The sequence below is a fragment of the Xenopus laevis genome, chromosome 4S (assembly GCF_017654675.1).
Source record: "Xenopus laevis strain J_2021 chromosome 4S, Xenopus_laevis_v10.1, whole genome shotgun sequence".
In the NCBI taxonomy this organism is placed as follows: domain Eukaryota; kingdom Metazoa; phylum Chordata; class Amphibia; order Anura; family Pipidae; genus Xenopus; species Xenopus laevis.
Genome location: NC_054378.1, coordinates 33,187,532 through 33,213,750, shown reverse-complemented (window position 1 = coordinate 33,213,750; position 26,219 = coordinate 33,187,532). Strand labels below are relative to the sequence as shown.

General features: G+C 39.6%; 1 protein-coding gene across 4 annotated transcripts; it reads right to left on the bottom strand.

Annotated features, from left to right (window-relative positions):
* Positions 1-312: 312 nt before the first annotated feature.
* cbfb.S (core-binding factor subunit beta S homeolog) lies at positions 313-23,122 on the bottom strand. 4 transcript variants are annotated; one of them, XM_018259639.1, is made up of 6 exons: positions 22,703-23,122; positions 20,719-20,805; positions 19,292-19,408; positions 3,902-4,018; positions 3,080-3,208; positions 313-1,629 (listed from the first exon to the last, which is right to left on the bottom strand). In XM_018259639.1, the coding sequence occupies exons 1-5, from the start codon at positions 22,778-22,780 to the stop codon at positions 3,083-3,085; spliced, it is 525 nt and encodes a 174-aa protein (XP_018115128.1). In that variant the 5' UTR covers positions 22,781-23,122; the 3' UTR covers positions 313-1,629; positions 3,080-3,082. The 4 variants fall into 4 exon arrangements, with proteins under 4 accessions (XP_018115128.1, XP_018115129.1, XP_018115127.1 ...); XM_018259640.1 differs by having other exon boundaries at positions 3,113-3,208; XM_018259638.1 differs by having other exon boundaries at positions 313-1,611; positions 3,113-3,208.
* Positions 23,123-26,219: the final 3,097 nt, after the last annotated feature.

Here is a 26,219-nt window from a genome sequence, read left to right as displayed (position 1 = left end):
CGGCCTAAATCAGCCAAAGTGCCTGCTACACATCCAGTTAGACTATGTTGGACTATTAGGCATACCTGTCAAATAAGGGAGGCCGGATTCTCCAGTCGCATCTGTAAAGTGGAGTTAGGGCAATATTTGAAAATGTGTCCAGTTCATTCCTATATTAGGCATATGCTTACATTCATATATAGGAGTTAGCTATGCATTGATGATATGTGTCTCTACTGGTCTCTACCAAGCTTTCACAATCATTCACTTTTACATTCCCTGCTACCAAAATGATGTTTTCAATTATGTGAATGTGAATTTGACATGGAGATGTAATTGTAAACCAGCTATTTAGGCAATAGCATTACTTTATTAAAACAAGGTAACAGTTCTGTATCTGAATAATACAGTTTACACATGACAAAATAAATCAATAAAGGACAAACGTTATATGATTTAAGGCTTAATTAACATCAAACAATGCATAGTATGTATTTGTTTGGATTTACATATTTGCAACACTGATATATGCTGGTAAAACTGACTTCTGAATAAAATAATTTAGAGTTCTAACATGATTGACATCTGCAAATCACATGGAACTCACCCCTCTTAAAACTGTAAAGCGCTTTATATTTATGATATATGAGTCTTATATTTAACTTATTTTTGATACTTTCCCTTTAATGATTTTATGTAACAAATTGCTTAACCTGCAGGGGGGTGTTATAGGGCTTTAACAAAAATTTTGCAAATTTTGCTCACGCTAGACATTTCCAATTTCCAAAAAATGAAATTAAATTATATATAAAAAATAAGGTAAGCGCTTTGGAAAAATCACATTTTTCTACATTTTTTAAATACACTTCCTTAAGCTGTTTTGTTATGACTGGTTTTCTTTTTATCATGGGACTGTCATCTATTCATACCTTTCAATTGATAGCCAATAACCAGCTTAAAATTGCCATTATAACATTTATAGCATATGAAAATGTCTTTTTAGTGTGCTTATAACTACTTCAGACTTTTATTAAAAGAGAAAATATAGTCTCAGTATGCTATCTCAAAATATTACATAGAATATAAAAACAATAACAGAAAACAACATTAATTTGATTATATGATTCCAGTTAAGGTATGACTAGACTTTTTCTGTATAAAAACATGCATAGACTGCTCTGTAACTGTTTTTACATTACATAGATGGGGATCCAAAGCTTCTCATCTTAAATTGTGCAATGCATTTATGTGTGACCTGACAGTCATTTCAACTATACATCTTGCAGGGATATTCAAATTAAACTACCAGCACCTAAAAGCAACAGAACAAAAACAATATTTTAAAACTTGACCTAATTTATGTAGTAAACTTTAAATCATGACCTATTGTTGGACACATAGTGCACCAAAAGATCTATATGAACCGTTTGTAAAAGCACAAGCAGCATGCTTACAGACATGGGGTGAAAGGCATAAAGGTCCACAGTGAACCAAAGACAAGGGGCTGCAAATAAAATAGTCCTACTCTCCTTGTTAAGCAGGTGGTACAGTGAACTTGGAGATAGAGACTTAACGCAGCTTTAGATCATCCCCGCCACCCAGACCAGAGCTGGGATCCTGCTGTCGCCGAGCCTACATGAAAACAGAATACTGTTAAAAGGTTAAAACAAAGGCAAATTCAGTTAACAAGAGGTAAACAGTGATGAAAATAAAGGAGACTTAGAACAATCTGAAATAGATATATTTAGAAGTATTTCAGGGTTTGTTTTCTCTAGCTTCTTTACAAAAAATGTACTGCTGACTGTCAACCTTGCACAAGATTCCACTGTTACTTGTCAGCCAGGCCAAAATGTTAATTGTCACCCATAAGCCTCTAACTAATTTCTCTTTTAAGGAACAGTAACACCAAAAAAGCAAAGTTTATTAAAGGAATGAAAATATAATGTACAGTTGCTCTGCACTGATAAAACTGGTGTGTTTGCTTCAGAAACACAACTATAGTTTATATAAACAAGCTGCTGTGCAGTCATGGGGACAGCCTTTCAAGAACAGGATACACAGTTTATAGATACATTCTACAGATTATCTGTTATCTGCTGTGTATCCTGTGCATTTTTTCCTTTTCAGCTTTGAATGGCTGCCCCCATGGATACACAGCAGCTTGTTTATATTATTTATTGTAGAGTTTTTGAAGCAAAAACACCAGTTTTACCAGTTCAGTAGAATATATTGTCATTCCTTTAAAACACTTTTTTTGTGTTCCTTTAATCCCCTTAAAGGAGGCTGTATTAACTATCCAAGCCCCCCCCCCCAATATTCAGCAAGAAGACTTTAGAGATTAGTGGCCCTAAACAGTACAGAAAATTCAAATGTTGCAAGTTAAATATAAAGGCAACATAAATCTCACCAGGCCACATGTATCTGAGACTATCTTGTTACAAAAGCAATTGTGGTCTGTCTTGACAGCTGTGAAGAAGTGTGTTAAAGGAATTGTTCAGTGTAAAAATAAAAACTGGGTAAATAGATAGACTGTGCAAAATATAAAATGTTTCTAATATAGTTTTTAGCCAAAAATGTAATGTATAAAGGCTGGAGTGACTGGATGTCTAACATAATAGCCAGAACACTACTTCCGGCTTTTCAGCTCTCTTGGTTTACAATGGCTGGTTACCCTTGTTTTCAGGCAGTAACCAATCAGAGACTTGAGGGTGGGCCACATGGGTCATATCTGTTGCTTTTAAATCTGAGCTGAATTCTGAGGATCAATTAGCAAACTCACTGAACAGATATGTACCATGCGGCCCCCCTTCAAGTCGCTGACTAGCTCAGTTATAGAGCTGAAAAGCAGGAAGTAGTGTTCTGGCTATTATGTGAGGCATCCAGTCACTCCAGCCTTTATACATTGCATTTTTGGCTAACTAACTATATTAGAAACATTTTTTATTTTGCACAGCCTAGCTATTTACCCAGTTTTTATTTTCACACTGAACTGTTCCTTGAAGACATATGCAAACAGATGTGGAGAATATATTACTCAAACAGCTGTTTTATTAGCAGCTTAATAAACAAAATTAGTAATCATTTTATCATGGGTACTGACCAGTTATGGGCAGCGTGGTCGTAAAACTCTCACCTCCATTTCCTCCCGGTGAGAGCGGTCTCTGTCTTCAAACTCACGTGTTCTCCTTCGAGAGTCTTCAAAGGCCTGCTGGGCCAAAGCATCCTCCTGCTGGGGGAGAAAGAGAAGAAAATAAGATCAAACTGAGATGGTAAACACGGGCCACACAAGATAAGGACAAAGCGATACAAGTGATGTAGGCATGGTTAAATGATGGTTATGAGGAGCGACAGCGAGACAGTACAATTTTATGGCAACATTTCTAAAAACGGGAGCATTTCTGTGACAGATGTCTGGATGCCATGAAATGGCTGGGGCAAATTTAGCCCAAGTAATAAATGAAGACTATCCAAGGTATAAAATGGGTTTAGGTGGGCAAAACTGAAGAACAAAGCTTGTCCCAAAAAGTTTGATGAGTTGTATTGTCTTTTTAAAGAGGACCAAAATGTAGCTAAGATTCAGTAATTAACAAAGCCTCAGCTCAGAATTTTGTGAATCTGCTAAAAAAAGTGTTTCCTTGTGATAACAGCAATCTGCTGGGAAAACACTATTTCTTATCTACTACATGCCATGGGTCCCTGGTGCAAGCTGCCCACACAGTGATGGGCTAAATGTATTTATCAGTACGCCTGCAGCAAATAACCCCTTAGCCCTCCCAGACATTACCACAAACAGGACCTATCATTACAAGATAGGCATTACCACAGTCCAGGTTAAACACCATAGAACGGACTCTGAAAGCCAGGCTGAGACAGTAGAATTGCCTGCAAGATATTGCCATCGTAAAACAGGCTACCCATTTACCTGTGCTCTATCATCATCAAATTCAAGGCAGCCCATCCCATCCAATCTCTGAAGATCAATCCAGCCTTTCCACAGGACACAGACACCATTCAAAATCATTGGAGCTTTCAAATAAACCTGTAAAAGAGCCATAGTTTTTGTATTTAGTATTGACAATTAATACCATTTTACATCTTAAAGAGAAGGATATGTATTATTTCAGCCTACTGCTCAAATATAGGGATGAAGCTACTCTCCTGAAAGGTAATTTTTTTTCCCCCTTACACGCTGCCTATGTTGGGTTATTTCCTTACGTAGTGGTTATTTGTAGGGGTGCTACTGAAATGAGGAAATGTGACAACCTTGCCTCACATGGCAGTGCTTTGCTAGTTACAAGCTACAGCAAAAAACAGCTCCTGGTAAATGTAAAAGCCTACTTTCTGGTATTGAATTGGAAATTCCATTCTTCTAGTGCAGAAAGCATAATTGTACTGTCTGCACTAGCAACGCAGCCCCTCTGGACCCACTCTGGTGCTGGAAAGGTAACCCTGGGGGAGCAGCATTGCAAAAGCCACCTCAGAGCGACACAGAGTTCCCTGGTTTCCCAATTTACAAAGTTGAGCAGCCTTTACTACACTGAACAGCATAGATAACCATTTGTTGTGCTTTGCTGTTAAATCTTTTGTGCCTTTTTAAGGGTTTAAAATGTAAGCTCATTTGGGCAGGACCCTCATTATCTTTTCTCTTGGTTACGGTTTGATTTGTGAGTAAATCTGTATGTTCAGTGTATACACCCATTTACTGTACAGCACTGCATAATATGCTGGCACTTTATAAATACATGTTAACAATAATACCAGGGAATTCCCTACCACTCAGTTCAACTGAAGAAGCCGCTTGGATGAATGATGACACATTTTTAAGATGCTCAAAGTCAAGTTGCTTTAGACTTGTACTGTATGTGATACTGTATATCACGACCTGGATGAATGAAAACATTCATAGAAATCCGCATCTTATATTTTCCTCATTGAAATGTTCCCCAAAAAGGCAGGATCACACCTCATTAAAAAAAATATTTCTGAAAGCAGATAAGTTGTACAGTTCTTTAAAGTAGTTTGTAATAAGGAGTCTGCTAATGCCACATTGAAAACTGGCCAAAATAATATCGGTTGCATTAGCAATTTTTCCTATGGCAAAAATGTTTCCTTTTTATTGACCTATTGTACAATGAGTTTAACATTTTCTTTTAATACAATGACCAATGCAACATCTTATTCTGCTGACTGCTAAACTTGTGCATCACTACACCTTGTGTCTCACACTCCCCTTAACTTGTAGCTGTCTTCATTTGTGAAATGTTTTAACCCCCTTAGTAATATTACAGTGCTATTATAGATTCCTTGATTATTGCTATATTCCACTGTTCATATTTTGTTATAAAGTTTTCAATAAAAAAAAACCACAAAAACCCTTCATAGTCACAGAGTATTGTAGTGAATCAGATTAAATATGTTTGAACAGAAAGCGCTGCATACCAGTGCATCTTCTCAATGTGTGTAAGGGCTGCAGCTTCCCCCTACTTCCACTACACTCATTAGATGGTCTAACCTGGACATACCACAGAGCAGTTTGTGCTGCAATAGACAGGAAGATGTGGCAGCACTGATAAGCAAGATAGTGCACACATTTGTTTCACATAAGGGTCGCCCCGATCTGCCTGAAGTTTCCTTGTGAAGCAACATCGAAAACTGAGTGCTGCGAGTGCAATCCCGCTGGCGATTTCTTATTATAGCCGGCAGGAATGTAGGGGAAGGCAGATCGGGGAGATTGTCACCCAGAAGAAGAGGCGATTAGTCGCCAGGTGACTTACCCTAAGAATTAAGCAAGAGAGGTATTAACATACGCCTGTTCTAGGAAACAGGATAGAATAAAGGTTTAAAATAATGTTTAAACAGCAACAAGATCATTGTTTGTAATGAAGCTCCATGATGTTCTTCCTATTGAACTTTTTTAAATAAAGTGATCTCAGTTTCAACCATAGATACCATAGCTGGGAATATTTACTGGACTTGACTTGTTTTACCAAGGAGGAGCATTGACCCAAAAATAAAACTACCCCAGATATTTCAGGATAAAATTATAAACCAAGACTGCAGCATAATGAAAGTTAAAGCAAAGTAATGCAAAAGCCAGCAGGTAACTGTGGAGAGTTGAAACCTCACAGAAATTATGTATCTTAATATGAAGAAATTCCTGTGACAGATGGGGGAAGGGTATTATATTGGTCGAGACTGCACACCTTCAATTCCTAAGGTTCTATTGGGGATAAAAACCAATTACGAATATAAATAGAAGGTGGACTGCAAAACCAATATATTAAAAGTACAATTTATTATATAATCACAAAAACACTGGCCGGCCAGAAAACACAGTGAATAAATTATGAATAAATAATTCTAAAATCAGTAATTTCAGTGTTTTCTGGCCGGCCAGCGTTTCTGTGATTATATAATAAATTGTACTTTTAAAATATTGGTTTTGCAGTCCACCTTCTATTTATTTTCGTAATTGTATCTTTTTTTTTTTAAAAAAGTTTTTATTTATTAAGAACAGTTGGCAGGACATCAAATGACAAGTAACAGAAAAGTACAAAGGTTGCACAGCAACACAATATCACACGTGACACCATACAGCATAAGTTACCACATTTCTTGTAATGTACAATGCTCACACATTTCCGGAAACCATAGGGTATATGTCTATCCATTGACCCCATACTTTGTCAAACTTCTCAGGGTGACCACGGGCTTCATACGTAAGCTTTATTACCGGAAGCATATGATTCACCATGTTAAGCCATTGGTTAATTGAGGGAGGCATAGGTTGAATCCAGTGCATAATAATGACCTTCCTTGCATAAAATAACAGGGATCTATACATTATTCTAGTACCGCTTTTAGGAACTAGCTCATCTATTGCCCCCAGAAGGCAGGCTTCAGGGGAGACTACTTGGGGAAGGGCTAAAGTATCACTAAGCAAACCAACCACTCTTTTCCAGAACTGGAGTATTCTTGGGCACTCCCACAACATATATATAAAATCTGCATTAGCCTGAGCACATCGGGGACATGCCGAAGACTTATCAGGAAAGATCCTACTCAGCCTAAGAGGGGAATAGTAATAGAAATGCAATATTTTAAAACTAATCAGCCTGTCTTTCGTTGAGATAAGGTAATTATAGGCTTTGTCAGTAGCCTCATCCCACACATCATCAGTTATCGTAGGTAGAACTCTCTGCCATTTCCGCTGGGCTACTTGGAAGGGAGTACTCCCCGCCTCCATTAAATTCCTGTAAAGGCATGATACCAATTTGCGCGGGTTCTCCGCATGTAATGTACTGGAAACATCAAATTTGTGAAAGGAGGGTATATACCCATCAAACTGAGCTTTAAAGGCATGCTTTAATTGCAAGTATCTGAAGGGGTTGATTATTGTGTCAGGACATAACTCTTGCAATTGGGGGAGAGTGACAAAGACCCCATCTTTCAGGATGTCTCCGAGTTTTTTGATCCGTCTAGTGGGCCAGTACAAAAAATCAGTGAGGTAGCGGAGATGCGGGAGATTGGAATTTCCCCACAGTGGAGTGTGGTGGGAGAACAAAGTTGGAGACACCTTGCACAGTCGGAGAGCCAGCTGCCAGGCCATATATGGGGCATATAGAACTGGGGGAAGCTGGGGTAGATCTTTCAATTTACGCATGGGACAAAGTGCCAAAGCTTCCAAAGAGCCCAAGAGCAGGCCATGTAATAGCATATTGGGGTTTTCAGGATCAGGATTAAACCATTCATGAATATGTGATAGTTGAGCCGCTAAATAATACAGCCAAAGGTTTGGTAGACCTAGACCCCCACACGAAGGTGGAGCCGTGAGGGATTCCCAGGAAATTCTGGCCTGCTTCCCTGCCCATATAAATGATATTAACACCGTGTTGACTTTCCGAAAAAATTCCTTCGACAATTTGATCGGAGTGTTTCTGAAAAAGTATAGGAATTTTGGGAGAAAAACCATCTTAAAGATATTAATCTTCCCCCATAATGTCAGAGGCAAGTTCTGCCATTGAGCAGAAGTCGCTGTAAACTTAGCCACCAGTGGACCTAAATTAAGCTCAGGGAAATCGGTAGCCTTTGATGTCACAGTTACACCCAGGTATTTTATTTGGGCTGCCCAGACCAGTTGGTGGACCGGGGTTTGTTGATGTGGGGGGATGTCATCTATGGGCATTATGAGCAATTTACCCCACTTTATCTTCAGACCAGAGTACATACCGAAGTCCTGTATTATATCTAAGGCCGACTGAAGTGTACGACCCGGATCTGCCAAAAATAGCAGAATATCATCAGCATAGAGGGCTATGCGTTCTTCGGATGTCTTGTAGCGAAGTCCAACTATATTAGGGGCATTTCTTATACTTATGGCCAGAGGCTCTATTGCTACTGCAAACAGGAGAGGGGTTCGTAATTGTATCTTAATATGCTTTCACATGGTGCCCTTTAGATCTGGCTCCCAATATATATAAAAAAAAATAAATTATATATATATATATATATATATATATATATATATATATATATATATATATATATATATATATATATATATATATACACACACACATATATATATATACACACATATATACACAGCTGTTTAGCTGCACTCTAACATGCATAAATTGAGAACAGGATCCTTGCTAAAGGTCCCAATAAGGCCTGAATTTTGCATTTTGGAATGCAAAGTGATTTAGACTAAATCTGTATTTTTTTCACAGCGCGAGTGCAGATCCTTCTACTGACATATTGTAACATGCTGTGTAACTTTGGCGCCAAATAAATAAATGCTGGTATTGATCATTTGTGCATACACTTGAAATTCACTATAGCATTTAATTAATACTGGGCTCCACAGAAAATTTATTTAAAAAAAATAAAAAATTAACATATGCAGAGGTTGACCTCTTTTACCAATATAAAATTGCTAATTTATTAGGGCCCCCTTTACCTTCTGAGACCTCTTGCAGCTGCAGGGTCTGCTTCCTCTGTAGTTACGCCCCTGTATGTGGATGTTTTAAATAACATATACAGACACACACACCTCACTCAGAAAGGCTTGAATGCCTTAAAGGAGCACAAAAACTCCCCACATCTATTCCAGGGGTGCCCAAAAGGTAGATCGGGATCTACCAGTAGACCTTTAGCTGGTGATCAATAGATCTCAAGACAGTGTCAACAAACAATTTGTCTAAATCACCCTCCTATTTCATGCTTTTTATTAATATTTTTATTATGTCAATGTTACATAAGAAATGACAGGGGAAAATGGCATTTGCGAACTTGGTTGCTCAACTCTGCATTTTTGTGCCAGGTCCACACACAGGGAAACATTTTAAATGAAATAGATGTTGTGGAAAGGGAGCTGAGGGAGCCTGGGTATATGGGGGGGGGTTAGTTCTCCTTTAACCTGTAGGGTTTAAGCTGTGGCCACAGTAGTCCCTACTTTTTGATATATCTTCAAAGGGTTGAAAGACTTTTGAATACAATTTGTAAAGCAATAAATAAGCCAATGAGACTAGTCTTTGATGGGAAAAGTAAAAATATATCATTACTTATATCGTTACTATTGAAAGCTTGTATAGTGGAGGAAAGACAAGTTTGGGGCTTGTGCCTATAACTACATATCTATAAGCATGCTGACTCAGGAAGAGGATGTTGTGTTATCTGCTTCACAGAAGCCATGGCTTCAGCTCACACACTGTGTGCAGTATACAGGATCAAGCTTCCTGTCTATATCTTGACTGAGACTGCACACAACATCTAACCAACACACAATCAAAAGCCACACACAATCAAAAGCCACACACATAAATTACAGCGCAAATGTTGGGACTATTTAATAAAAATAATTGTGAATTACACAATAAAAAAATAATGACTTAGAAATGACAATACTATGCTCTTCTAAGTTACATTATCCTTAGAAAAAATGGGGAACCAATGCACAACTTACTAAAATATCAGGTTTAACATATAGACTTGTGTGTGGTCAGAGGAATGGTATAAGCAGAGACCATTAGATAAAATGATAACCATATACCCATACCCACATGTATGAGAAAGTATGTACCACACACATACAACAAAACACCAGTCTACACAAGAGAGAACCCAAACTGTAACCACATGAATGAAACTCTGTGTAATGGAGTGCTGATACAAATCCTGACTAAATGTTCCTTTAATAATCTTTTTGTGTCTTTTACTTTCATTTTGATGGGCAGCGAATGCTCTTGGTTGGAGGCAACCCCGCCCATGATTCTGGAATAAAGTACTGAGCTGAATAATAAAGTGTAAGTGCATGCAATATGAATATTTTGTATACAAGTGGTGAGTAGGCACAATTCACCAGCCAGACCAGCACTGCAGGTCCAGACAAGGACTATTTGTTTGTTGTATCTTTATGTTTAGTTATTGACAAAAAAGAACGAGTAGGCAGGGTTCTTGACTATGGAACAGATCAATTATGATATAGGCAAGATAAGCAAATACACCACTTGAAACCAGAACCTGTACTAACAAATACAAATTATTCTGAAATACAGGGTTAGATATGTTTATGTTGATTATAATTTTCATTCATGATGAGGGTCAGAAAGGCCCACCCAATGAAGATTTACAAAGTAAAAACAGAGGGCCATGTTTATCAAATATTCCACAATATTCCAATTTAGCATAATCCATATTGGATATATTTTCAGGTATGGGGCCTATTATCGGACCTGGGTTTTTCCCCAGGTAATGGATCTTTCTGTAATTTGAATCTTCATACCTTAAGTCTACTAGAGGATCATGTAAAATCAGGGCCGGATTTAAAGAGCAGGTGCCCCTAGGCCCACTGCCGCTCATCTCTCCCATCCAGTGGCGTAACTAGAAGTCACAGGGCCCCCCTGCAAAAATACATTTGGGCCCCCGGCCTCAACTCATCCTAGTTAATGCTACCTTCTACACAGCTTTGCTATATCCACAAGTATACTGTATAATGTGTAGAAGGAGCACATCCACACAGGTTTAATGTATTTTAAAATGGTCTGTCTACCATCCTCACATTCTGTGCATCCTTCCCCTGTGCTGAGAGGGTCTGCTAAAAAAAGCTGACTGAGTGGTACATTGTATTCATGCTCTGATGCCCCATGTTGTGTGACTTTCTGACCTTGCTTTTGCCAGATCTATTTCAGCTACATAACCTTCCCTTCACTATTAGATACAACATGCTAAAAATGATTTTAATAATAAGATAAATATGAATACTTAACAAGGCAAAACAGTTCTTCTCTGATGCTGTTGAATTACCTATCAACCTTTAATCCTGTAGCCCTGCTATACAAATAGCTAAGATGATAGCCCTAAAGCCGGACAGGACTGCTGTTTACAATGGGGATAAGATATGATCTATGCAGCCACTGGGACAGAATGCTCCGTTGTACAGATAGCTAGAATTTCAGCTGCCATAAAGCAGGGCAGGACTGATGCTTACAATGGGGATCAGATATGATCTGTGCAGCCACTGGGACAGAATGCTCTGTTATAGATAGCTAGAATTTCAGTCGTAAAGTAGGGCAGGACTGCTGCTTACAATGGGGCCAGCACCAGCATGTCCCCAATACTGGAATAGAGATCTATGGAACAAATATAACTCGGGGGGGGGGGACGTCAGACTGCACAGACCAAACAGCTTTATTTGTCAGGGAGGTTAATGTGCTAGCTGACACTCCCTCCATAAAAGTAAATCACCACATTTCACGTCCTACTCCTTCCTAGAATGTGCGGCAAAAGTGCATCGGTAAAGCCGGCAAGGAATGAGGGCTACGGTATGGCCAACTATTCCCTTGGTTGTCAGCAGGGAGAATAGAAAGAATAGTGGCTAGTTACCTACCCTCCATTGTCACACCAGGCCGCTGTGGAGATTGGCGCGGACCGCATCTACGCACTAGCTCTCCTCTATCTTTTTTCCTCCCTTTGTCACACCCACTACCTCCCTCCACCATCTTCCTATGGAGCACAAGCGCGTAAAGAGTGTGTATGCACACACACGGGGGTGGAATAGCCGACCTGGTGCCTAGGGCACCCTGTTGGCACGGGCCGGCCCTGCAATGATTGCGGACCCCATCGGGTAGTTCCGCCACTGCTGAAATGGTCCCTGCCGGTTGTGCATACTGCTGAGGAAGTAGGCCCCGCCGGGCCCCCTGTACCCCCCCGCAACAGCGGGGTCTGCTTCCTCGGTAGTTACGCCACTGCTCCCATCCCCTTCCTTTATGCACAAATTTTCAGCATCGGTTTCGGAGTACTGGGGATTGGTGCACGGGAAATTTTTAAAACTTTTGTATCTCCTATGAATCCTCAGTGCTTCCGAACCAATGTGGGTGTGGTTGGGCAGCATGCCGCTCCCTAAGCTTGGGCCTTTGTGGCCTTTCCACAAATCCAGGCCTGGTAAACATTACGTAAACCCAATAGGTTGATTTTGCTTAAAATAAGGATTACTTTTATTTTAGTTTGGATCAAATACAAGATGCTTTTTTATTATTAGAGAAAAAATCATTGGATTGTTTGGATCAAATGGAGTATATGGGAGACAGTTTATCCGTAATTCGGAGCTTTCTGGATAACAGGTTTCCAGATAACAGATCCATACCTGTACCATTTTTAGCAGAGTTAAGGTATGGTGAACATAATTACAGAAAAGCCCCTAATCTAGAACACCCCAGGTCCCAAGCATTCCAGGCGATAGATCTCATGCCTGTGCTTTTACACATTGATACAATGTACCATTAACTGAACATTCATATAGGGCATTTTAATTTTCTGGTGTAACTTGTTTAACCCTTAAAAGTTCCACAGATAACATAATCTATTGTCTGTGGCTACAGTGATCTACACTGAATATACAGTCAATTATTTGCAGGTCACGGAGTGTAGCACTGGTTTCTCAAGCCATGCCTTCACTTGGCACTTATTCTGCTTATTGCCCTTAGGCAGGGGGACTAGTGGCCCCTGTTGAGTAACAAAACATTTCACTCCTGCTGTCTATGCATTCTGAGTCACCCTCCAGTGCCACCCCCTTTCCTTTAGTCTCTTTCTCTAACCCATCTACATCTGAAGCTTGCAGGTCAGTTTTCAAGAATTTCATTAAAAAATGTTGGCAAAGCTTTACTGTACTCCTTATGTGCCCAGCTTACCTTTAGTATGCTATAGAATGATTTGTTCTTAAAAATGTTAAAATGAGAAAAGCATCACAGGATTTTCAGGAATTATATATAGGATACTAGTACTGATGTATATTATTTACTCCAGTTTTTTTCCATTAACACCATACTGACAAATACTCCACAGAATGCAGATATTCAATGTATGTACAGAAATTAGTTTATAAAAACATATAGACAAAAACACAGAAACACAGTGATACAAATAAGGACCAATATATTTTACAGCAACATTTTTTTTTTCTTAGAATGAATTGTGTTATCTGCAGTTCCTGGCATGTTATATAGAAAGCAGACTCCTTACCAAAGAAAACACAAATGAAACTTGCTTCTTGCATACTTAAACATTTCCTGTGGTGAAGTTTTTACCTCTTAGAAAACATATTTTTCAGTAAGACCAATGTTCAGACACCAGACCGGCACAAAACTAGGCCACTGTCAATAGTTTATTGCTGTTTTCATTTTAATTAAAAGAGGTGAATTTTCCAGGCAATAAAACAACACAGGGACACACAAGTAAACCATAGCTCAACTGGAGTCCACAACTGGAGTCCACAACACAACAATTTTCAACATTTCAGGGCAGATTTATCAAAATGTGAGGTTAGAACTCACCACAGAAAACCTCACTAACTTTCAGTTCATTCCTATGGGATTTTTAAAAGCATATTTATCAAATGGTGAACTGCATTGATAAATACGATTCTAAAAATCCTATAGGACTGGATAGAAAGCGATTGAGATTTTCTGGGGTGAGTTCGAATCTCACATTTTGATAAACGTGCCCCTATATCTCTAGAGTTTTTCCTGTGAGAATTAGCTGCAATGAGATACCCAGTTTGCCATAGGCAGAAGACAAATTATGAGCCAATGACTTACTTGGAACAGCTGAAAAGTGTGTAAAAAATTCAGCAGTACCAACCAGTAAGTGAGAAATGGTTAAGGACTTTGAGGAAACAAACCTGGCACAGTCAGAACAGAAAAGCCATTTAGCACGGGCTGCTTGCCAAGGTGTGTGGGATCATACAGGAATTCAGCGGGTGCAGAATCTGAGAAGAATGTGAGATGGAGTTTCTATAGTTGGATGGCAGCCCAAGTGAGATTAACTAGTGAACTGCTGCTATCCTGTTAATTTAAACACCAGTTTTTTTTCTTCTCCCACATATCATTGTTATCTTTATAGTCCCTAGTTTTAAGTGGATGAAAACAAACATTATATTTGTGTCTAGAAATCCATGCACTAAGCAACTATATCAGGAGAGGGCTATTGAAAGAAAACATATCACTCACAAACTGATATCAGAGGTTAGTGTAGCAAGCTTATGAAAGGGGTATGAAGGTATAAGAAAATTATTTGTTGATATAAATTTCCCCCTCCAGCTGCAGGTCTCTGTACCCCACATTATTACTGGTGAGCATTGTTTTTTTTTTGGTTACACATTATAAACCCTATTTTATTACTTAAGAAAGTTTAGAATTCAACTATAGATTGTAGGAAGATTTACTTTAAGGGTGAATACACATAGAGCTACTAGTAGCAGCTACTTGTTGTGGCTAAAAAGCACCAGAAAATACCCTGCCATAGACCATACAATTGTCTCTGCTAAAACACATAGGGCCTTATTTATCAAAGTCCAAATTTATCTGACCATATTAATGAAAAAAGGCTGACCAATTAGAATCCACAATTGGACCTTATTTATTTTAAAAATAAAAAACGCAATTATATCAGATCAAGGACAAACGTGAAAAAATACTGCACAAAAATTTAAATTGATTCATTTTTTTTACCCAAAAACGTCCAAATTTTACAGATTTTTGTCCAAAAAGGACTAATTCCAGGACAGACCACAAAAACTTCCAAATAGGATAGGGACCTCTCCCATTGACTTATATTCAACCTTGGCAGGTCTGAGATGCCGGATTTTCGGATTCTGACTTTTTCCATTCTCAGGATTTAATAAATCTCGAAAAATTCTAGTTTTTCTTTTCCACTAAAAAGTCAGATTTTAAAAAACAACCTAATTTTTTTGAGTTTTTGCCATTCGGACTTTATAAAATAACCCCCCTGGGGTCTTAGCAAAGCCAATTATAACTATTGTCTATTTTGTAGCCTGACACAGCTGCTATTAGTAGCTCTGTGTGTTTTAACCATAAAGGAGAACTAAAGTCGCAATCATGGGGTGTCAAATGTTAGGCATCGCCCACTGATTGTAATGGCTTACCTGATACCATGGCCCAGTGCTCTAATAAGTAGAGAACGGCACACTGGGAAGGTTGCTTAACATTTTAGCACCTCCAGTGATTTAAACTTTAGTGCTTTAAACATTTGCTTAATATTTTACTGCATTGAATACAGTGGCTTTGTGGCAACTATTGGGAAACTCTTGCAATACCAATACCTAAACTTATTACGGATGACCATTGGTTTGTAAGCCGAAACGTTGAAATAAATCTACCAGCTTTTTTTCACTTATCAAGACCTATGTGTGCGGAAGTTTTTTTTTTTGTTTTATAGATTTGGATTTTTTGTCCAGCACCTAGGCATTAACATGGCACATCTGAGTGCACCTATCTAGTTATATGTCTATATATATATATAGATATATATATATATATATATATATATATATATATATATATATATATATATATATATATATTTAAAAATTCATTAGTATACATCGAATAATAAACACCAAGACAAATAAAACTTTAAAATCACAAAGCTCTTATTAAGAAATAACTTACTGAAATTTCACTTCGCTCCAGTTCAGAAAAGGCGTCAGGGCGTCCATCCATCGTGCAGCACTGGATTTCTCCTCCCTATCTCTCCTATTGTACTGACAGCAAGTGAAGGCGGGAGGCTTCAACCTATTATCAACCTACTATGCAAGCAGAGCTCCGCCGAGAGGGACGCCTGGGTTGTGCATTTTGTGGAGGCTACAAGGAATCACAGTGCTGGGAAGGCTGCCTGAGGACATGGCCTTGGAGAAGTTGCTGTGCCTTTGGAGAGATCCCACCCTGGACTGTTGCTGCAGCTTTGTGGCTCGGCAGAGCAATGTGGCTGTATCTATAGCTGGCTTCAGTGTAACTATCCGCTTCCCGAATACAGAGTCTCGGGAGGAGCGTCGAACCCGGGCTCCCTCAGCCGCTCATGGTATTCTAGGGACTGGCTGTGTCTGTTGTTCCTCAGTCACATAGATTCACCGTGAGGCCTGAACCCCCTAGTACTCCACTCTCTTCCCAGTGCCCGTGTACTTTTACGCATCTCCCGGAGACCCAGTGCCCAAAGCCTTTCTGAGCCTGCAGTCTCTGTGCCCATGACTATCAGTCCCCTCCCCAGGAACCTACCGCCTACTGTCCTACCATGGTACATTACGAGCCTGTGTACATCTCATCTCTCACAAGTGCCTTTCTGGGGTGCAGGAGCTTGAGCCGATTTTTCACTGCATGGCAGCATCTGAATGGAGAGGGAGTGTCAGGAGATCACAATTTGTCGCTACATTATGTACATCTGGGAGCGCAATGTCTCTTTACGCTGAGCGCTCTTATTAGGGATATTGGCATGGGAACTGGGGCACAATGGTTTGGGCAAGTGGCTGGGGCTTAGGACTGGGAAGGGGCACAGTCTCACACACTCACTGACACGGGGGAGGATTCCTGTATTTGCGCAATGTGGGACTCTGAGGATCCGATTCCTGCACCCGTGTCATCTGCCTGGCCTCAGAAGCAACCCCAACGCAGGTACTGTACAGAGCGTGCTGATGAGCTCTGTACAGACATAGATTAGGATATTATTATCCCTAATAAGATCGCTCAGCGTATAGAGGCATTGCGCTCCCAGGTGTACATAATGTAGCGACAAGCTGCAATCTCCTGACACTTCCTCTCCATTCAGATGCTACGCACAGTGAAGAGTCGGCTCAAGCCCCTGCACCCCAGAAAGGCACTTGGGAGAGATGAGATGTACACAGGCTCGTAATGTGCCATGGTCGGACAGTAGTCGGTAGGTTCTTAGGGAGGGGACTGAGAGTCATGGTCAGAGACTGCGGGCTCAGAAAGGCTTTGGGCACTGGGTCTCCGGGAGATGCGTAAAAGTACACAGGCACTGGGCTGGGGAGAGGTTGGGGTACTAGGTGGTTCAGGCCTCACGGTGAATCGATGTGACTGTGAGGGACAACAGGCACAGCCAGTCCCTCGAATACCATGAGCGGCTGAGGGAGCCCGGGTTCGACGCTCCTCCCGAGACTCTGTATTCGGAAGCGGATAGTTACACTGAAGCCGGCTATAGATACAGCCACATTGCTCTGCCGAGCCACAAAGCTGCAGCAACAGTCCAGGGTGGGATCTCTCCAAAGGGGCAGCAACTTCTCCAAGGCCATGTCCTTAGGCAGCCTTCCCAGCACTGTGATTCCTCGTAGCCTCCACAAAATGCACAACCCAAGCGTCCCTCTCGGCGGAGCTCTGCTTGGATAGTAGGTTGATAGTAGGTTGAAGCCTCCCGCCTTCACTTGCTGTCAGTACAATAGGAGAGATAGCCAGGGAGGAGAAATCCAGCGCTGCATGATGGATGGCCTTTTCTGAACAGGAGCGGAAGTGGAGTTTCATAAGTTATTTCTTAATAAGAGCTTTGTGATTTTAAAGTTTTATTTGTCTTGGTGTTTATGTTTCGATGTATACTAACAAATTTTTTTTTTTACATTTTTTAATGTTACTGGTCCTTTAACACATTACTGGTGCATAACACCATTATCAGAAAATTACAGCATACAAATAGGTAACACAGGTGTTTTTGCAAAAATGGAAACAAAGCAACTAAATAACATTTTACATCGACTTCTACATGACCTTGGCAGGTTTGCGATAGAGTAATTTTTTATTCAGACTTTTAGCAACCTCAGGATTTAATAAATCACAAAAAATTCTATTTTTTTTCTATGAAAATTTGTTTTCCTCTTTAAATCTCTGCCCAGAAAAAAAAAAAATCTGACTTTAATAAATAACCACCTTCAAGTTAAAAAAGAAATTCACAGACCAGGTGGCAACCTCAATATACTTTTTATATCCTATCACGCTGCAGCAAAATACTGGCCTACAAACATTAGCATAAAATAGAACATATTTCAAATAAAAAAGGAATAGTGTATATGTTATAGATATGAATAGTGTACACATACAGAATATAAATTTAATTATAGATTAAAATTAATAATGTTCCCATGCTAAAGTATATACCTTGGAGGTATGGGACCTGTATAAAAGCACTTAGTCTGTGGCCTTGTGCTTTTATATGGTCACTCTGTGACTTATAATAGCTTTATAAATTACATTAGGGGGTACAGTATACACTATATTATGTTATCAGATGATAGTTTGTTCATGCATAGAATTGCAAAGCTTTTGTGGCAAGTAGTGACCTTAAAACAATACAAAAACAATTAAATCACAAAAAACCTACAAACTCAAAATAATGTTAAAAATTGTGAATGGTGGTCAAAATTCCAGTTTCACTAGTCTTGCAGAGTAATGAAAACAGAAGAATGAAAAAAAAATTCAGCAGTGCATACAGTCTTCTTGCCAATCATACAGCAATAATTTGCTTTGGTTTAGCTGTTGTGTTATTATTTTGTTGGAACAATGCAAGAATTTGAAACCTTGCCGCTAACATGGCCTACTACAATTCACAGACTTCCCCATCTTGAATTCACTGCTAAAAATAAGAAAAACGTGCAAAAATGTAACAAAAAGCTTTTTTTCTTTAGGAAATACCCAGCAACGTTACTCCTTTTAAGCTTGATACAGCAAATAAAAAAAATAGTTTTTTCAGCTTGCCATTTCATATGCCTTTGCATCATTACTGTATGAATTTAATTATGTAATCAGTAAACTATGGCGAGAATTGTCTCTGCTAAAACACTCAAATAACTTAACTGCTCAAATATGCCTGCAAAGACATTTTTTGAAAAATTACACGATATGAATTCAACCAGAGCCAGTTCATAATATTCTCTATGGCTGGGTATATTCTGACACAACTGTGTGACAAATAGCATTGTGTGTCATTGACTTTAAAGTATTCATTATTTTCTTACCTTCCCAGACTCCCGTTCAAAGTCCACATATTCACGTGCGGGTGCTTGTCGTGGTTCCCCTTGCCAGCTTGCTGGAAAAAACTGCAGAGATAGGTTGGTACCCGTAGCAACAAATGCCTGAGGAAATCAATAAAGTACAAGCAACAAATGTGACTTTTGTACATTTTTTATTCATAGCAAAATTTATTTTAACATAGCCTAAAGTCATAAGGTGAAATTCTGATCATAGCAGACACTTTTGTGTGCAGCCATGACAGACTTTTACAAACCTGTTAATGTTGAAATTGACAAAGAAGAATTTACACTACTTTACATACACTCAATACAGAAATTGCTAAAAGTGAAAAAGCCCAAAGAAGGACTAGAATAAAAAGTATCTATATTATGAATAGCTCTCATTTTACCAGCCCAGAAGTGAAGCAACACAATGAACATAAATATGCATAGTTTGATAACAGAATCCCAGATTTTTATGTGACAGAGCCACAAAAAACAGGGATCAAAATATTTTTCATTGGGGGGTGTGTGATCAGTCTGCTCTAAATGAAAAAAATCTTAATTTGTGCTCATGCACTAAGCACATAAGAAGTTTGTTAGGTGACGCGTTTCTACAGACTTGAGTTTTATAGCCTGCAGCTAATTCAAATATTACCAACCCTAGTCCACTCAATAAAAAAACTTTTGTCATAAAGCTATTGCAAAATACAGTCCATATCTAAACAGATTACGACTTACTGAATAAGAAGTGTCTTAACAAATGCCACTTCACTGGGTGCACACAAATTAAGATAATACTCTTGCAAACGTCTGAAATTTGACCACAAGACCATTCTACAAATCTGGTCCACTGATATTCCACTATCCTCTGCATATGAGGCTGACACTGATATACCTTGCGTGGGTGGGGGGAGTGTCAAGTTTATTGGCAGAGTTTTATTCCCACCCATAGGGGACCATCTCAAGAAAGTGCTACCAAGGGATGTGGAGAAAAAGTATATATTTATGAAAGCTTTAGTGTCTTACATATGAACTATTAAATATTTGCAATGGTCAGGGGTATAGGGTTCCTTTAAGACTGCGTTGCCAAGAAATACACGAGTGCAAGTTAAGCAGCATTTACCAACAGGTGTAAGTTTTTTTCAGATAGTGGTGTGCTTAATATTTTTTCACCTTTTTGTGGTAGGGGAAACTGGAAGTTCTGAGGAGAAAAAAAGATCTCTGCATTAAGATGAACTGCACCTAGTTTTAATCTTGCTTTTCACACAATCAGATGATATATTGCCATGCTCCCTATTTAGTAAGCAACCCAGGCCCAATTAACAAAAGGTACTAGGAACATAGAAAGGGCTATCAAAATATAAATAAATTATGATGATAGGCATAATGATGTAAAATCTATTTAAGGCCATGCATTGTACTGAACTTACTATTTCAGAACGTCCATCCCTGCAAGCATTTTGAAAACGTGCTTGTCGTTCTTCATGAGGCCGATCGCGAAAACCTGTGTATTTAATCTGAAATTTATCAAGAATTAGAAATTAATAAAACCCATTTCATAGGAATAATGCTCTTACATCATTACCACACAAAACAATCAAATATAAATAATAAACTGGCCTATTGCAGCTAAAATGGATGGTGATTATATGGTGATTCATTTACAGGCATGGCATTTAGCCTTAACTATCTAACACCTAAAAGGATAAGAAGGCATAGCGTATCTCACTTCCTCATCTAACAGTGCATCAGCTGATAAAATGTAGACATTGTAAGTCTTTTTATAGATATTACTGTGTTTTGGTCTGTAAGAGATCCAATATTCAAATTATCACATAACCTTTGATTGCTAAGCTTAGACTTGCTTTAGTTATTTTAAGTACCAAGATATCACACTATTTTTCCCCTTCAAATCTGGGGAAAATAATCCATCAGATTCATCCCCTACATTTTAAGGTAATACTGTCCCTTAATCACCCCCAGCCCAGAAATACTTATAATGACTTAAATATGTCTTCACCGCCTTGGATTACTTTTCAAATTAAGTTGTGATGAAACCTGGTATTAATTGAACAGTGAACCCTTTACCCTGCTTTTTCAACTACCTGGCATCAGCACAGGGTCCATTATCCCCCAAACCTGTCCTCTAAATGCAGTTACCCAGTTTACCATCTTTCTATGTATCCCATGCAGTCCTAAGCTTTCTGGCAATTACAGAGATGGAGCACATGCACTGGTACCTGATCTGGTCCTTGCATCCATTGTGCATGCTGCTGGTTGAAAACAGCTACCAGATAGCCTGGCACTTGCAGTGAAATTTAAAAAAAATTAAAGGATTTACAATGAAAAAAAGGAAGGGTGTTCATAGCATAATCACGAGAACTCCCTAAATACACTCTTGTAGCCTGAGAAACTCATAAATAAGCTTTATATACATAATTAATGACATAATTAATGATGATTTCAAATATTGTATAACTGTTTCTGGAGGGCCCCGCTAGTAGCAACCTGCTCCATGGAGAAATCCTTAACTGATGGCCCTGCTGTTGTCTCTCTTTGCCCACCCCCACACATTTCGCTTCTACTATTACTGTATAATAAAACATTGGTTTCACACATGCACCCTTCCTGTCACCTGTTATTGGACTAACCTATACTGCCCCAAAAAAGCACACTACAGCAGGGTTTACTATTGAGCATCATGCCTGCTGCTCCATAGCAACCCCCTTGACAATGATAACGTTCATTAATATAGATTATGAGCCAAAGCAGACAATATGACTATAATTACAGTTTATTCTAAAACGACTCAGTTGTATCAGCGTAACTGAAGCAGCAAGTTCACTTAGGGTCATCCAATACAATGTAAACGTGTCCATTAAGTACAGTTAATATGTGACCCTGATACTTTATTTGTCCCTAATGCAACTCTACGTGTGTTCTGGATTAACCCCTTAGCTCCCACGTTGACCCTTACTGCCACTAATCGCAATGACTGTCCCAAACCCAGCGGGTTCCCATGTTTATCATTCTGTGACACAGACGCCTCCTACTCCCCCTCTCCCGTGACCCCAGCTTTACTCTTCCAGCAAAGATAGTCAGTCTGCCACTGCTCACTGTCTGAAAGCACTAAATCCTATAAACCAACCAATCACTTCCTAAAACGCCTTTTCATCATGGGACCCCACACGTGTTACCCTCCTCCTTATAGCTCTCAACTCATCCCTCATTTTCCAATTCATTACCCCATAAAAAGTATCCCCTGCGCTTTCACCCCGCTCCCTCCTCCCCAAGGTCGGCTCCTCCTCCAGCACCCCATTCTCTTTCAGCACCCCATTCTCCTCCAGCACCCCATTCTCCTCCAGCACAGTGCAGGTCTGTCTACTGGGTACCTTCCCGGTTCTTCGCCCTTACCTCACCCTCGCGGCTTTGTTTCCGAAAAAACTCCTCGTTATCGAATTTAGCTCTCTGGTCCGGGACAACCCGCGGCATCTTTCCACCAACAGGGTCACCACAAAAAATGCCCCTCCACTGTAACACCCCAAGTCTCTCGCCTTCTCCTTCCTGCTCTTCTCTAAACCCCACCCATTCAATCACGTCCCCAAGTCAACGCCCTCCGGTCCACACCCACTATACATCACCGTCGCTGGATGCCTTTGATAGGCTACCGTACGATAATCACGTGACGGCACACGCTGCTGGGTACCGGAAAATGACATTTTAGTTTAGTGCTTTGTTCTAAAGCTTCTTGATTTAGGTCGAAAAAACACATCGTAATCCTTGCTTAACGGCTGTTCTTTTTCAAACATACGAAACTGATCGCACAGTAATATATGGCGGAATCCTAGAATACAGAAGAGGAGGTCATTTATCAACACTGGGAAATTTGCCCATTGGCTATAACCCATTCCATGGCAACCAATCAGATTGTTGCATTCATTGTTCTACTTGCAGCTGGCTTTAAAAAGCTAATCACTGAATGGTTGCTATGGGTAACTGCCCATGCTATAATCTATTATTCAATCTATTTAGTCTTTTTGTACTCATACAAATAGGTAATGGTCATGAAATAGGCCAAATGTTTTGAAGCAGGAGGGCCCACTGACACCTGGGCCCACCTGGAGTTTTCCAGGTATCCCTGTGGGCCAGTCCGACACTGAATGAGCCAACATGTGAATATGTATTTGCTATAGCTTGGTAGCCTCTGGCAGGCGGCGCTTACACAATTTGCCTCAATTTGCTGATAGCTAAAAGCTACTACAATAAAATCTCATGAGGGTTGATGGAATGGTGAATTGAGTTCTAGTTTGCACAACGCAGTTTTGGAAAATGAATAGCTGGTCATTTTTAATTTCTGATGTCATACCCAACATTTTGGAAATAAAAAGGACAAAAAAGTTGGCGCACGTAGTGCAGCAAATTTTTTTGACCACGCCCATTTTTGTGGCCACACTCCCTAATTACAATGTTCATTTTACAAAATTTGTCAGGTTATGAAAGTTTGAACATATTTCTGTGTTTTTTTTCAGTTATTACAGTTTTGTTAATAAAAGTGAATTGCCCTTTAAGCTGTCTAACTTTCCCCAAGGGACCTGTTATCTTATATTGTTACAATTACTTGTTTGTTTATCTAGAAATTGATACAAAAGTATCCTATAAGCAGCTGTGGCTGTTCTGGGCGCTCTGCCAAAAGCCAATTAAGTTAGAAACTTTGTTTCTTTTTCTCGCAGGCCCGGATTTGTGGAGAGGCCACCAAGGCCTTGGCCTAGGGCGGCAGGATTCTAGGGGGGGCATGCTGCCCAACCACACCCACATTGTTTCAGAAGCACTGGGGATGTGCAGGAGATATGATAACTTTAAAACTTCCAAAAATTTGCGCAAATAAAGGGGAGGGGACAGCGACAACAGGCCTAGGAGCACCGTCTATGTAAATCCAGCCCTGGAAACAGGAGTTTCCAGTACAAATGAGAGACTGCGGGTTGAGCTGTCAAAAGAGGGACTGTCCCTCTAAAAACGGGACAGTTAGGAGGTATGCGATGTGGAGGCATCTGTAGCTTAGGGCCGAATAATGTGTGACTTATATGGGTGTCATTTACTTCCCAGAGACCCAGCCTGCAAATGCAAAGTGCATGTTTTGGATCAGGGTTGGACTGGGGGGCCCACCGGGACTGCTATCCAGGGCCCCCCTACTGTGATGCGCATGCGCAGACGGCGCTGTTTTTTTGCAAACTCCGAATGTCGGGAGAGGGGGGTCTGGCCCTGCAGGGGCCTATGAGGTTCGGGCCCACCGGGTTTTTTCCCGACTGTCCTGTCAGGCCTGTCCAACCCTGTTTTGGATGTAATTGTCCTAGATTTTCTCAACAACAGTCCTTTCCTCCAGAATTACAGCATTATTAATGGGGTCACCGGAGCTGCACCTAATGAAATTGCTTCAAATAAATTAAAATTAATTGGATGGCGCTATTTACTGTAATGTGCATCACATTCTTTTGGTGCATCAGCACTGTACCTATTGAAGCTGGAAGCTGTGAAAACATTCTCTACAGGGTCAAAAGATGCAGCAATGCTTGCTTTGGAACAGGAGGTTGCAGGAAGGCAGCAAGTCTGAGCTGAACTATATGAAAGTGCAAAGTTGACGCAAGAACCTTTAACTGAAAAACTGCGTGCACCCCAAATGTGTTTGTGGTCATAAATCACACCTACTTTGTTTTTTCCAACTAAAAATAACAAGCTATGTCTGCCACTATTATATATATTTATTTATTTAGGTGTTAGAATGGGTTCATTATCAATTCTTTGTTGTACTTTAAAGAGCCGTCCCACCTTTGCCTTTTGCCCTTAAGGCACCATCTGTCCCTAGAGGTAGGAGATGAGGCGGGACAGGTTCAACTTTTTTTTATCCCATCTGTCTACAAATAGGTTTCTCATAGAGACTGCTGTTTGATCTGCCCTTTTCTTTATGAAAACAGATTAAGAAAATAATTTCAGAAACCAATATTAGGCAATGGGATATTAGTATGGTGGTAGTGCAAAAGGAGGAAGTGGCTGTTGTAGATAGGATGCACTAAACTTCTATATTGTTATAAATTCTGAAATTCTAATACCCTGTTGGAAGCAAGGGAATTGTTCTCACTATTTCCAGGATTGTACCCATTGACTGTCTAGGAGTTAAAAGGGGTTGTTCGCCTTTAAATTAACTTTTAGAAAAATGTAGAGATGAAAAGTGAAAAAATGTGCAATTAATTTTTTATTATGTAGGGTTTGCATTTTTATCTGGATGCTAGTGCCCAAATGACCCTAGCAACCATGCATTAATATGAATAAGAGACCGGAATATAAATAGTAGATGACATGAACAGAAAGATGAGTAATAAAAAGTAACAATACATTTGTAACCTTAAAGAGCATTTTTTTTTTTTATATGGGGTCAGTAACCCCCCATTTACAAGCTGGAAAGATTCAGAAGAAGAAGGCATTTAATTCAAAAACTATTTAAAATTAAATTATTAAAAATTTACCTTAAAACACTTTTTTGAGTTCAGTTGGTTTCAGATTGTTCACCAGAAATATAGACTTTTTCCAATTTCACAATTTGTGGAGTTACAGAACCCCCCCCCCCCCAAGTTTCAGGTCTAGGAATACATTGAAATAATATTCACTCAGCCATAGTTCTAAGAATATCTAGGACAGCAAATAAGGGCTTATAAACATGGCTTTCAGGATTATCTATAGGGGGAAATAAGGCTATTTATACATTTTGAAACTACTTGGCCTTTAGCCTTCAGAGGCCCTTGCTCAATAGTCAGGGTCTAGTTGGGGGGGAGGGGCTTCAATTGCTAATTTGCTCTTCTAGAAGCCCAGTCTGAAGGGGTTTTCAGGGTTAACTCATATTGACTTCCTTCTTTCTTTCTTTCTTTCTTTCTTTCTTTCT

Excerpts from the sequence above, each read along its gene's own strand:
- cbfb.S (XM_018259638.1), bottom strand. The coding sequence starts at position 22,780 with ATGCCGCGGGTTGTCCCGGACCAGAGAGCTAAATTCGATAACGAGGAG. Across the intron at positions 19,409-20,718 it reads GGGATGGACGTTCTGAAATA|GCATTTGTTGCTACGGGTAC; the intron begins GTAAGTTCAGTA and ends TGATTTCCTCAG. Across the intron at positions 3,209-3,901 it reads TTGATGATGATAGAGCACAG|CAGGAGGATGCTTTGGCCCA; the intron begins GTAAATGGGTAG and ends TTTCTCCCCCAG.